Source organism: Mustela putorius, unplaced genomic scaffold (genome assembly GCF_011764305.1).
Source record: "Mustela putorius furo isolate JIRA1106 unplaced genomic scaffold, ASM1176430v1.1 tig00003853_pilon_pilon_pilon, whole genome shotgun sequence".
NCBI classification, from domain to species: domain Eukaryota; kingdom Metazoa; phylum Chordata; class Mammalia; order Carnivora; family Mustelidae; genus Mustela; species Mustela putorius.
The window spans coordinates 6,333,484-6,345,650 of NW_025422005.1; the positions used below are offsets into that span (position 1 = coordinate 6,333,484).

At 57.8% G+C, this 12,167-nt stretch overlaps 1 protein-coding gene across 4 annotated transcripts in view; it reads left to right on the forward strand.

Annotated features, from left to right (window-relative positions):
* The window catches only part of LOC101678627 (SPRY domain-containing SOCS box protein 1), a 108,588-nt gene extending 97,469 nt beyond the window's left edge, over positions 1–11,119 (forward strand). For all 4 annotated transcript variants that reach the window (XM_045063690.1, XM_013064672.2, XM_045063691.1 and 1 more), the window contains exons 2-3: positions 1,533–2,375; positions 10,413–11,119. In XM_045063690.1, the coding sequence (XP_044919625.1) occupies positions 1,682–2,375; positions 10,413–10,540 (822 nt within the window). In that variant the 5' untranslated portion in view covers positions 1,533–1,681 and the 3' untranslated portion in view covers positions 10,541–11,119. The remainder of the gene's footprint in view (positions 1–1,532; positions 2,376–10,412) is intronic.
* Positions 11,120–12,167: the final 1,048 nt, after the last annotated feature.

Below are 12,167 nucleotides of genomic sequence, written 5' to 3' on the forward strand. Positions count from 1 at the left end.
CAAGAGGTCCTAGCCTGGATCTGAAGAAATAACCGTGCCTCAGGCAGGCTTCCATTCCATAGCAGAGAGGGGACGATGAGAAGCTTGATGTGCTCAGTGAGGGCGGGGGAGGGACACACACAGGAACATTCACCCTCCTGAGAGCCAGCCTCCTAGAGGCCTGGCCACCCTGAAGATGCGGTCCCAGAGGTCAGAGGCAGCTTGGGTCCGCTAGAAGACTGGCGATGAGAGGCAGCAAGCCCACTGCAGATCCCTCCCCTCCTCCCGGCTCCTGCTGGCCCCCAGCCCAGATTCCCCTGCACAGCCTGCCCCCCTCTCCCAGCAGGTGCCCTGTCCCTGCCACCCACAGAGGGGCCTCCCGCAGCACCCCCCCAGCGGGCTCCTTTGGACTCTCTTCATCACAGGCTCCCAGGCCCCTCGCCCCCGCATGCACATTCAGTTCCAGTTTTTCAGCCTGGAGCCTACCTTCTCCCTTGTCTGCTTGGTCCCAGGAGCCCGTCCCCCAGACCAGACAGCCAAGAGTCCCACAGGCCAGGGAGGTTTGTGATGGCCGCAAGAAGCTCTTCCCCAGTGAGGCTCAGGAAACCCAAATAGCGTGTTCTCTTCCCTTATCCAAGACTGGACACTGAGGACAGGCATGGCAGGGGTGGTCGGTTGGCTCCACATTCCAGGCCCCCCTCCTTGGCACTGCCGATGGAGACACCGGGACAGACAGGGAGATCTCTCTGACTTCCGACCCAGATGGGCTCTTGGGACCCAAGGGGCCAAATGTTGGCTGCTGGTTGAAGGGTGTGGCTGGGGAAAGTGGCAGTCCTTGAAGCGTTGGTCCAGCACTACGTGAGGGCAGGGGGTGAGAGCCTCTGTCCTCACCTGACCAGGGGCCAGCCTGAGGGCCATGAGAAGAGTGTCACTGGTGGCCTGGGCCAGGAGGGACATAGGACTTGCTGGAGAGGCCGCGGTAGCCTTGGGGACCAGCAAGCCAGGGGACCCCTAGGGCCTCCCAGCCGAACACCCATGCAGACCCCCAGGTGAGCTTTCTGGCTACACTGGGTCCCCTTCCCTAGCATGAGCCCCCAGAAGCAGCTGTGCTAGAAAAGAGGAGCTGGGAAATGGGGCCCTGCCCCTTCTGCTGCCTCTCACGGCCTCACTTCCCCCCAGACTGTAGACAAGGGAAATACGTTTTCCCTTCCTTTGACCAAGGAGGATACCCACTGCCTCAGGCCTGATTCAGGACCCGTGCCAACTTGGCCTTCCGCCCTGAGAGACCATGGTGGGGTATTTGGTGAGGGTCGTGCAGCCGACACCATTGAGCATGTTGCCCACTCCCAGGCCCCCCTCTCCACGCCAACTCTTTCCTCGCGGTAGTCTCAGGGACAGAGCCACGGCCGCAGCGTGTCCCGCCTCGGGTGTGCCCGGAGCCCCAAAGCCGGGTTGCTGGGACGTGTCTGCGCAGGCTGCCTCATACTCCCAACTTGCCCATTCTTCCCGCACCTCTACTCACCCAGCCTCCTGTTTCTCTCTCCATCCATCAGGCAACACTGAGGGCTCCGCTGTCTCCAGAGGCCGCCCACCACCCTTCCTTGGGACCGCTGTCTGGGCCTCATCAGCAAACCGGACGGGAGGCCCCACGGTTCATGAGTTTGCCCCAGGAGTCCATGCAAAGGTGAAACCAAGGGCAAACATGGGTCAGAAGGTCACTGGAGGGATCAAGACCGTGGACATGAGGGACCCCACGTACCGGCCCCTGAAGCAGGAGCTCCAGGGTCTGGACTACTGCAAGCCCACCCGCCTAGACCTGCTGCTGGACATGCCCCCCGTGTCCTACGACGTCCAGCTGCTCCACTCGTGGAACAACAACGACCGGTCGCTCAACGTCTTTGTAAAGGAGGACGACCAGCTGATCTTTCACCGGCATCCGGTGGCCCAGAGCACGGACGCCATCAGGGGCAAGGTCGGGTACACGCGCGGGCTGCACGTGTGGCAGATCACGTGGGCCATGAGGCAGCGGGGCACACACGCTGTGGTGGGGGTGGCGACAGCAGATGCCCCCCTGCACTCTGTGGGGTACACGACCCTCGTGGGGAATAACCACGAGTCCTGGGGCTGGGACTTGGGGCGCAACCGGCTCTATCACGATGGCAAAAACCAACCGAGCAAAACTTACCCGGCCTTTTTGGAGCCGGATGAAACATTTATTGTCCCTGACTCATTCCTCGTGGCCCTGGACATGGATGATGGCACCCTGAGCTTCATTGTGGACGGACAGTACATGGGAGTGGCTTTTCGAGGACTCAAGGGCAAAAAACTGTATCCTGTAGTGAGTGCCGTGTGGGGCCACTGTGAGATCCGCATGCGCTACTTGAATGGACTCGATCGTAAGTGTCCTGTGTTTTGTCCAGTGTGAGGGTTCCTGGACTCCCTGTGGCCCTGGGGTCCTAGCTGCGCCTGCCCAAAAATTTACAGTCACTGGAACTAGAAAGTCTTTAAGTAGCTATCCCAGCGTATTCAGACCCTCAGAGGCTGTTTTTGCATGCCTCTGCTTCAATGAAGAATTCTAACTGGAGTCTGGCAGATTACCTGATAGCTTCTCGTGGATGGGTGAATGAATGGGTGGCTGGATGAGTGGATGGATGGATGGATGGTTGGATGGTTGGATGGTTGGATGGTTGGATGGTTGGATGGATGGCTGTGTGGGTGGATGAATGGGAAGGTGGATGGATGGGTACATGGTTAGATGCTCTTTGTTTCTGGTTGACCTGCCTCCAGTTTTGATCTGCAGTTGACCAAATTCTGTCACAATAGCCAACATACTACTGAACTGGGATTTGCCATTTTGGGGTTATGAGGACTTCTTACATAAATGAAAGCCAGTGACCTCTCTTGCTCATTAGATAGGTTTAGGGTCTCTCTCTTCTGGTGCCAGAGGCTTCTGAGTTGGTTCCTTTAGACCAGGTCCCCTGGGAGGAGCTTGTTTAGTCATGATGTCAGGAGGCCTTTGGAGAAGAACATGTGGATTAGAAACAGGCTGAATCAGCAATGATTTCCACCAATCCTTTGGAAAAGGGAGTGGCCTTTCTCAGACCACACGTGAAAATAGGACATGTGGTGACATGTCCTAGTTTAGGAGGTAGAGAACTCTGTGGCTTCATGGCTGGGACCCATGGTGACAGGAGATCCCAGAGTTCCAGAATTATCCATCCCCATGTTTGACCCTTAGTCTTCCATAGGTCCTTTCTACCATCTTCAGACCTCAACCTGGAAAGGGGGTGGGGCAGAAAGCTTTGCCCATCTACCTCTTGACTATCCCTACAGGACAGGTTTGGCCTGGCACCCAGTAGGCCAGGTGAGCAGTCAGGGACCCCCTGCCAGGGTCTGAAGCACAGATGCTTACTGTGGTCTTGCAACGTCCAAATCGTCAGCTCCTCCCACACCTCTTCCCTGCTTCAGCCTTGGAGAATATCGGAGAAAATATCCAGGACATAAGGCAGAGGGACCTCTTAAACGCTTCTCTTTGGAAGCTGCCACTACCCGTCTTTCCCTTGCTCCTTGCCTCTGCCTTTGGCCTGGTGATGGCAATGACCTCACCAGTGCAGTCTAGTATCCCTGGGTCATCAGACTCGCGGCAGGGGCAATGAGCTGTGCCTCTGGCAGGTAGCCTCCCCGAGGAGGTAACTTCAGATCTGGTCTCAGGAACCAGCAGAGCAAGTTCCGTGAGTCTGTCTCCCCAGGTGATGGTAGTAGAAAGTCCATAGTCAAATCTGCCCGAGGCCAGGATGGGCAGGGTTTGGGAGAACCAGACACCTCCTGCCCAGAACCTAGGATCTCAGGAGCCCTAGCCCTGGCAAAGGAGTGACCATAGCCCTCGGTAACTTACTGCCCATTCTGTGCAGATGGAGGAATGGATTGCTGGGCTGCCCGTGCTGTCACTGATCTGCTGGTCTCCACAAGAGCAGTGCAGCCGTCTCCCCCCCCCAGCAACAGGTGCATCAGCGTTCCCCGTTCACAGAGCCAGCTCTAATACAGAACACAGACTGCCCAGGGGCCCAGGGGGACACTAGCCTGTTCACTGTGGCAAGTCGGGGCACACCCCAGCAGAATTGTTCCTCTGCTGAATCAAGGCAAGCCTCAGCAAAGGTTCTGCCACAACAGTCCTGGAGGCCTAGATGGGCATCTTATAAAGAGACAGAGGCCCGTCGTCAGCTCTGCATCAGATGGGAGGGGGAGTGATTTTGTAATTTTTCTTGTCGGGAGGAAACGGAAAGGGATTCAGGGGAGTGGGAATGGGCGTGGGAACGTGTTGCTGAGGGTTGCATCTGGTTCTGGGTCTTGGGTGGAGACTCCAAGTGCCAGGTGGCTTGAGCCTACCTTGGATTGTCTTGATTAATGATGAGGACCCCCCCCCCCGAAATGTCATGCTATAACCCAGCGGAGTCTGCCTTCCTGCTGGGCGGCCAAGAGAATTGCTGGGAGGCAGCAAGGGAAGGATTCACTCAAGAGGCAGTCAGACGAGGGAGCAGGAGGCAAGCCTCAAATCCAGCTCCCTGAAGGGAGAGCCAGGGTAACTTAAAGGCAAAAGGAAAAGGTGTGGGTAAAAAGTCGCACAGGGAGTCTGCCACTGCGATCAGTCCCGTGAACTCTCTGGTTACTGGTTTCGATGAAAGGGAGATGAGGCAGAGTGGCCATGAGACTTGGGGGAGAGGAGTGGCCTGGACAACAGATGAAGAAGGACTTCTAGAAAGACGAGGCGGTGCCAGGTCGAGCACCGGGAGGGCTGAGAGGTGTCCATCAGCTGTGGCAACAAGGCCATCGCTGGTGACCTTGACTGAAGTTGTCAGGGTTGGGTGGGGTCAGACGCCTGACAGAGCACTGGGTCTGCAGAGGAGCGAGAAGGCTGGTGTGTTCGATTCGGGGGGCTGCTGGAACAGATGACTGCCGCTGGGTGCTTAAACCAACAGAATGCGTTCTCTTACTGCTCCGGAGCCCAGACTACAAAGTCGGGTGTCAACAGGATTGGTTTCTTCTGAGGGCCTCCGTCCTGGCTCCTGCTGGTTGCCGGCAGTCTTGCCTGTGGACGCGTTCCCCCGTCTCTGCCTCCATCTCTACATGGCCTCCTGTGTCTGTCCTCATCTTACCAGGACACCAGCCGTTGGATTCTGGGCCCGGCCCAGCCCAGTCATACTCCAACATGACCTCACCTTAAGTAATGACATCTGCAAAGATACTATTTTCAAGAGGGCCACATTCTGAGGCTCCAGGTGCTTCTGAATTTAGAAGAGGGGGATGCTATTCCTCCATTGTATATATACAGAGAGAGAGATGTGGAGACAGTGACTCTAGACCATTCCCATGAGACCCCCCAGGCCACCCCCTTAGGGGAAGGTGAGACGGTAGTCAGATGGGGTATCCATTGGGTGAGGTTGAAGGGCACCTAAGTCTTCTGCCCATGAGAGTTTGCCTTACTTTCCAAGGTCACTGAGGAAGGGGGAATATGATGGTGAGACGGGGTCTGTGGTCCACTGGGAGCGGAGTGTGAAAAGCAGAAAATCCGGCCAGGGCTGGCTAGAGACATCATCTCGGGGTCACGGCCTTGGAGGCATTCTGACTTGTTAGCTCTCCCTGGGCTGTCTGGGAAGTCATCCTCACCCTCCTTCCCCACCCCGCCCCGCCCCACCCCTCCCTGCCCCAGACACCAGGTCCTGACCTCTACAGGGAGCAGCAGTTTGCAGAGCTGGTCAGCCAGACTTGCTAAGCAGGGCCTCCCCCGTGCTGCAGGGCTCGCCGCAGTGAGCAGTCCGTAGTGCCTTTCCCTGGGCACCAGGCCGACACTCTCCAGCACTGCCCCGTCCCCTGCCCCTGTGCACCAAGCCCACCCTCCCCAGCAGAGTCCCTGTCCCCTTCCCCCTAGACCCTCCTAGCAGAGTCCCTGTCCCTGTACTGAGGCCAGAGCCAGAGCAAAAGCAGAGCTAGTGATCAGTGTGTCCCTATGTGACACCCCCCCATTGTCCAGCCAGCTCTGACCACAGGCCACTTGTTCTGACCACCTCAGGCCTTGAGACCTTCTGGGGCTGAAGCCACAGCCAGAGGGACTATGGTGTCACTTTCCTCTTGCCTAGGGTGAAGGGGTGGACATGACCATTGTAGCGAGGAGACAGGGCCCACGGTGGCCTTCGGGCCTGCCTGCCCCCTCCCTGAGACGCAAAAAGCAAAGACCTACTTGCAAGCCGTAGGCTGGCCACCACCCAAGGGAGGGTCCCTGCCCCATGGGTCTTCCCTGCCTCTGCCACTTGTGACCGCGTCTCCCGCTAAGGAAAGTTTTCCCCTGCGTTCCTCCATTTTCAAATTCTCCCTTTTATAGCTCCCAGATAAGTTTGGTGAGGTTTTTTATGATTGTGGGTTCAGAGAGGGCTCCGCTCTTTTCCTCAGGAGACTTTCGACTTGGTGGCCTCCTCCTGGGGTCCTCCTGGCCTCCCTAGATGACCTCCCGGGGTGCCTCACCCAGTGGTGGATCCTACCTGCACCTGTTCCCCCTGCGCTCCAGGAAGCCCCTAGTCAGGGACGCTAATCACTCGCACCTGCAGGGGCTTCCTTCCGGGGGAGAGAGGCCACTGAGGAGGGAGGGGGTCTTTCTAGGCCCCCTGTCCCCCGAAAGGCTGGCATATGAGGACAGTAGGCTCTCAGAGTGGGGGGAGCAGGGACCCAGAGTTGCCAAGCCACCCAGCCGGGCGTCAGGCGTTGTTTCCTGGCTGCCAAGAACAAGGGGTCGTGTTTTGTTTTGCTGCTTTTTTGTAAGAACCGCTTCATGTCGAGGGGAAACGCGCGCAGAGGCTGATGGTCCTCCGCGATGGCCGACCTCCACCCAGGACTTCCTAGAATCCATTTCACGGAGCATTTTCAGTGCAAGCAGGAGTGAGCGGGAGGTCAGTCTCGGGACCAGTGAAGGCGACGGGTGGGAACGGGAACGTGGCTGGATCAGGAGTGCGTCTTGACGTGAGTGAGACTCCTGTCCTTGACCTCACAGACCTGAAGTTCATTCCCTGAGCTCGTGAGCTAGTGCAGGGGCAGGCCCTGGAGGTGTGAGTGGGGTTGTAGCCTCTCTGAGGAGTGTGGACAGGTCGGGTCGGCATGCTGGGCCACGCACAGTCAGACAGGCCACCTGGTAATCATTCCTCCTAGAAACCTAGAAACGTGGAAATTAGCACAGAGACCCTTCCTCGACCTTCCGCTCCCATAAACAGCACTGATTCACTCTCCAAAGAAACCTTGGCCTTCCCTGTTTGGGAACTTCAGGGTGTGGAACTCCAGTGGGCTCCTGGCTTTGTGGATGGAGCTGGATACAGAGTCAGGAGGCCCCCGTCCAAGGCATTGAGGTGGGGAGGCCTTCTTGGGTTCCATCAGTGACCAACTGAAATCAGGACAGACATTTTCCATGGCCCGGTACCCAAGTCCGGTTGCATTCCTGCTCTCTGCCCGGCCTTTGGAAAGCAGCCAGACCATGACCCCGTGCATCACTTGCCCCCTACAAGATCCAGGAGGGAGGGGGATGACCTGTGCACGTGTTTGCGTCCCCCAGGAACAGACCCATCCATGGGATGCTTGTGTGACTGGTCGTATTTTCAGCTTGTGGTGCGTCACTGTATCTGCCAGCTGCGGCTTCTGCAGCTCATCCTGTTGGGACTGGGGCCTCTGAAAGACACATCCCTTCCGGGCTCACAACCGCTCTCCACCTGGATTGCTCAGTGTGGTCCTAAGATGGTCAGGCTTTTTGGGGGAGCGGAAGGAGGTAGCCACAGGTCCTCACCCCTTGGGGTCAACCGCAGGGGCTCTCGGGAGCTTCCTCCGCATGCCCGACTATGGAATTGGCTGAATGTGGGTGCATGTCCATGTTCTCGCCCTTGGCTCCCCACTCCCCAAGCCATTTCCCCATCTGTAGATTGCAGGGGCCACAGTCCCTGCCAGGCACCCCATTCATGGTCCGCAAGTTGCTGCTGGTGATGTTCTAAACATATAATTTATTTATTTGACAGAGAGAAATCACAAGTAGGCAGAGAAGCAGGCAGGGGAGGGGGGGAATGCAGGCTCCCTGCTGAGCAGAGATCCCGATATGGGGCTCCATCCCAGGACCCTGGGATTGTGACCTGAGCTGAAGGCAGAGGCTTTGACCCACTGAGGCACCCAGGCGCCCCTGCTGCTGCTGATGTTAATTTCAGGTCGGTTGTCACCAAAAATAAGGGAGCTGGAGCAGGGGGTGTGCAGGGCTCTGCCGCTTAGAAGCATTTCTTAGTGAGGGTCCCCATGGGATGCCTGGAAACCATTAAGCTAAGAGGGATAATGGGAACTCTGTCTCAGCCTTCCCTCCACAGCCCTGCTCGGCACTCTGGCCACAGTCAGTGGTTCTTGATACTTTCTTAAGGGTCCCCAACTGACCAGGGGAAAGCCCCTCTGCCTCCCCATGGGCGTCCAAACCACATTCTGGAGGGAGAAGGGGCTGGCCCAAGGTGGCAGAGGGAGAGAGCTCCGAGTGGAGGAGAGCAAGGAGCACGCGCAGGACCCCACCGTGGGGGAGACCCAGGGCTCCGTGGGCTTGGGGAGAAGCCCGCCCCTGCTCCCCAGGCGTCTGGAATGCTCACCACCTCAAAGGTGGTGACAGACAGAAGATAATTTAGCTCATCCTCCTGCCTCTGACGGAGGCTCCCCTCGATCATCCTGGGCTGTCCAGGAATGGCCCCAATTCAAAGCTTTTCATGAAAAACACTGATCATTTCAGTTCCCTTTCCGGTCTCGCTGTGGCTGACGGCCCATGGGAGATGAAGAGTAGCTGCCTGCCTTCTCGGAGAGCCGGGAATGTAGTAAATGCGTTACCAAGCCTGAGCCCGAGTCTGTGGATAGCAGCTGGTCAGGATGTGATTCACAGGCTGTACCAGTCCCGTGTTTAAAGAGCGCGACCACTAGGCCACCCTCTGTGTGATGGGCTTTAGAACACCTTCATGGCCCCTCCAAAACCTCAACCGCCCTCACTCCCCCATTTCCTCCCAGAGCCTCCAGCTGTAACATTTGTTCCTCAACACTTGAGTTTTTTCAATGTTATTTTTAATATTCTGAGACACACTTTGATCCCCTTCTCATTGAAGACCTGGGGTCTCGAGGGAAATTCTGGGGTTTTTTTTTTCTCAGTTTTTTGGCCACAGGGGAGTCTCAGTGTCAAGGGGAAACCCTGGCCGAAGCCACAGATGCCCGTCTCTTTAGCTCTTTCCGGATCTCTTTTCCGGATCTCAGGGTGGGCCAGCCCTGAGCAGCTGCAGGTGTGCTCGCCAGGAAGAGTCACCTGCAGGGAGGCAGGGAGAGCGAGGCCCCCTCTGCCCCCCCCCCCAGAGGAGAGTTCATCTGAGACATGGGCTGCATGGAGCCTCTCTTGGGGGAAGACAGGTCCAGGCTGTCTGGGGACATAAGGACTGAAGTGCTTTTACAGGCTGTGGCTAGAAATTCCTCTCAAATCCAGGTGCCCGAGGCAGCACCATGAGCCCTGCCTCAGTTTCCCTGGCTGTGAGATGCTCTGGCGGTGCCGGGGGCAGCCTCGAGGGTCCCGGCTGTGGAGGCTGGGCTGGCATTGTCACCTGCCCTGGCCTGGGCCCCGACCTTCACCCTGTCAGATGCAAAGAAGTGCAAGGACTTCGGGTTTCTGCGGACTCTGCCCCTTCAGGCCGTGGGATGGCCGGGCCTGCCTCCCGGGCATTTCTTCCATCTTCCTTGGCAGCACGGTTTGGTGGCCAAGGATGTGGTTGCGGAGCCGGGCTGCCTGGATTCGGACCCCAGCACGTAACCTGGACGCGTGGGGCCCCCTCTGCTTCAGCGCCCTCACCAGTGTGGTGGGGACCGCTGCGGGACCCGCAAGCACCAGGCTAACGCAGATTCCCTTCCCGAGTGCCTGTGTGGGGTCTGGACCTGGGGCCCGTGCTGGGACCGGCTGGCTTCCATGCGCTGCGGTCGGACACGCAGTGAAGGCTTGTCGGCTGGGTAAGAGGAGGGGCCGCCTGGGCTCGAACCCGGCTCCTTCTCCTTCCAGCGCCGTGACCCTGGGCAAGTTATTGGGGCTCTCTGTCCCTCAGTGTCATCTGTTTAGTGGGGACGATAATAGTGATGTGTCCCTGCGATTGTTAAGTCCCTCCTAACGAACCACTCTTCAATGAGTTTGCGTCTTCAGGGGGCTCACAGGGGGCCTGGCCCAGAGCAGGTTCTCTCCGTGTTTGCCATTAACAGTTGATTGAAAATGTGAGGTTGCCTCGTTGCTGATTGTATAGTGACACATCATAGTACCGCTAGGGTGGCTGTCGCTGTTCGTGTTGTTCCTTCTAGAGCCTTCTAGAGCCATCCAGAGCCATGCTAACCTGTTCTCGCTCTCTCCTCCGTCCCCCCAGCTGAGCCCCTGCCACTCATGGATCTGTGCCGCCGCTCGGTGCGCCTGGCCCTGGGGAAGGAGCGTCTGGCTGACATCCACACGCTACCACTGCCGGCCTCCCTCAAGGCCTACCTCCTCTACCAGTGATGCTCCACCCCTGCACCGCCAGCACGCCAGCCACCTGGTGCCACCATGCCGGCCTGCCGCCGTGCCCCGCACCTCGGACCGGCCCCCGGCCCCCTGTCCATCCGCCCCCGCTGCCCCTGCTGGCTACCGACAGCTCGACGCAGGCTCCTCCATTCCCCGTCCCGACCTTGGCAGAAGCCCCCTGCACTCCGTTTCCACAGTCCCTCTGCGGAAGTCTGCGGACAACAGACTCCTAGGAAGCCCTCCACGGAGCTCCAGCCCACCCTCGGGGTGTCACGAGGATCTCCATGCCCCCTGCCCTGACCTGGCAGGGCCCAGGAGGAGGCACCCCGGCCTTCTCCAAGAGCAGATCCCAGGGCCACTAAGAGGTGCTCGGATGAGGGCTGGTGCTGAGGCCAGCGGGGCCATGCCGCAGCAGACCACACTCAGGACGTCAGAGACTCTTCACGGACACTGAGGCAGAAGCCAAAATGGGACCTTCCACAGGCACACAAGCACCCAGCATCAGCCCCGGCTGTCAGCCCCCTGGTACCCTGTATTTATTCTTTTAACAATAACAAAAGCCATTTATTTATTCCATTTAGAAAGGAAACCTGTTTCGTTCCCCTCTCTCCGGAGTGTTCTATAGCTTCCCTTCTACCCGCCCCTCCCCGGGATGTGTGCGTCTCCCCTGTCCCTCTTGTTGGGCTGTGGCTGTGGTGTGTCCTTACCTGGGTACAACAGTGTCTCCCTGTGGGTCCCCGGACCCACAGTTCCCAAGGGGCTCTGCTTGGGGTTCCTGAGCCCATGCAATATGAGGGTCTTGGGGGACCCGTCGACAAGGGCTGTGGCACGCCCCTTGTCTCCAGCCAGGAGACATCCATCTTTGCACGTGATTTCCCTTCTTTAGTCTTCTGTCGGGGGTTTGCTTTTGCTTTCCCAGCGGAGACCTGCCATGCACATCCTCAGAAACTCTGGCCTCCCAGAGCCGGAGCTAAGCAGGGAGGATGAGCAGGTCTCCAGCCCCAGGGAAGCCAGGGGCGCGGCGGGGCGGGGAGCCCAGAGTAAGGTCGAGGCCCCCCGGAAGCCAGTGCAGGCCTCCGCCTAGTGTCCCCGTCCGGGCTCTGTGCCCAGGGGGAGCAGCCTCAGCTCATCGCGACCCCCCAGAGCCATACGAGGAGCAGGGCAGGGTGGGGCGGGGCAACAAGCGGAGCAGGAGGACTCCTGGTTCCCTGCCGCAGCCCCCGCCAGGTAGCAGACCCCAACCCTGCAGCCGCGCTTACCGCTTCTTTGATCTCCAAGTCAGCTCGCTTCGAATCTGACTTCTGCTCATTTCTGTACAGGTACAATAGATGACTTTATTTGTCTAAATGTTTAATATATATACATATATATTTGTCTGTAAGAATTATGTTTTAAACAGCTGCTGTAGGGTACCTTTCAAAAAGAAAAAGTCTTCCAGTGGAGTATATTTTTTAAAGCACAAAATTGGTGCCAAGTCTGGGTGAGGAATGTAAATTAACCCCCTTATTATTTTGAATTTTTTTTTCCAAGTCGGGGGAGAAACCTTACCTGTAAGACTTTTAAAGACTTTTCCTCACTTCTGTTTCAGGGTGGGTCATGTTCTCATGAATGTTGCACACAAGAG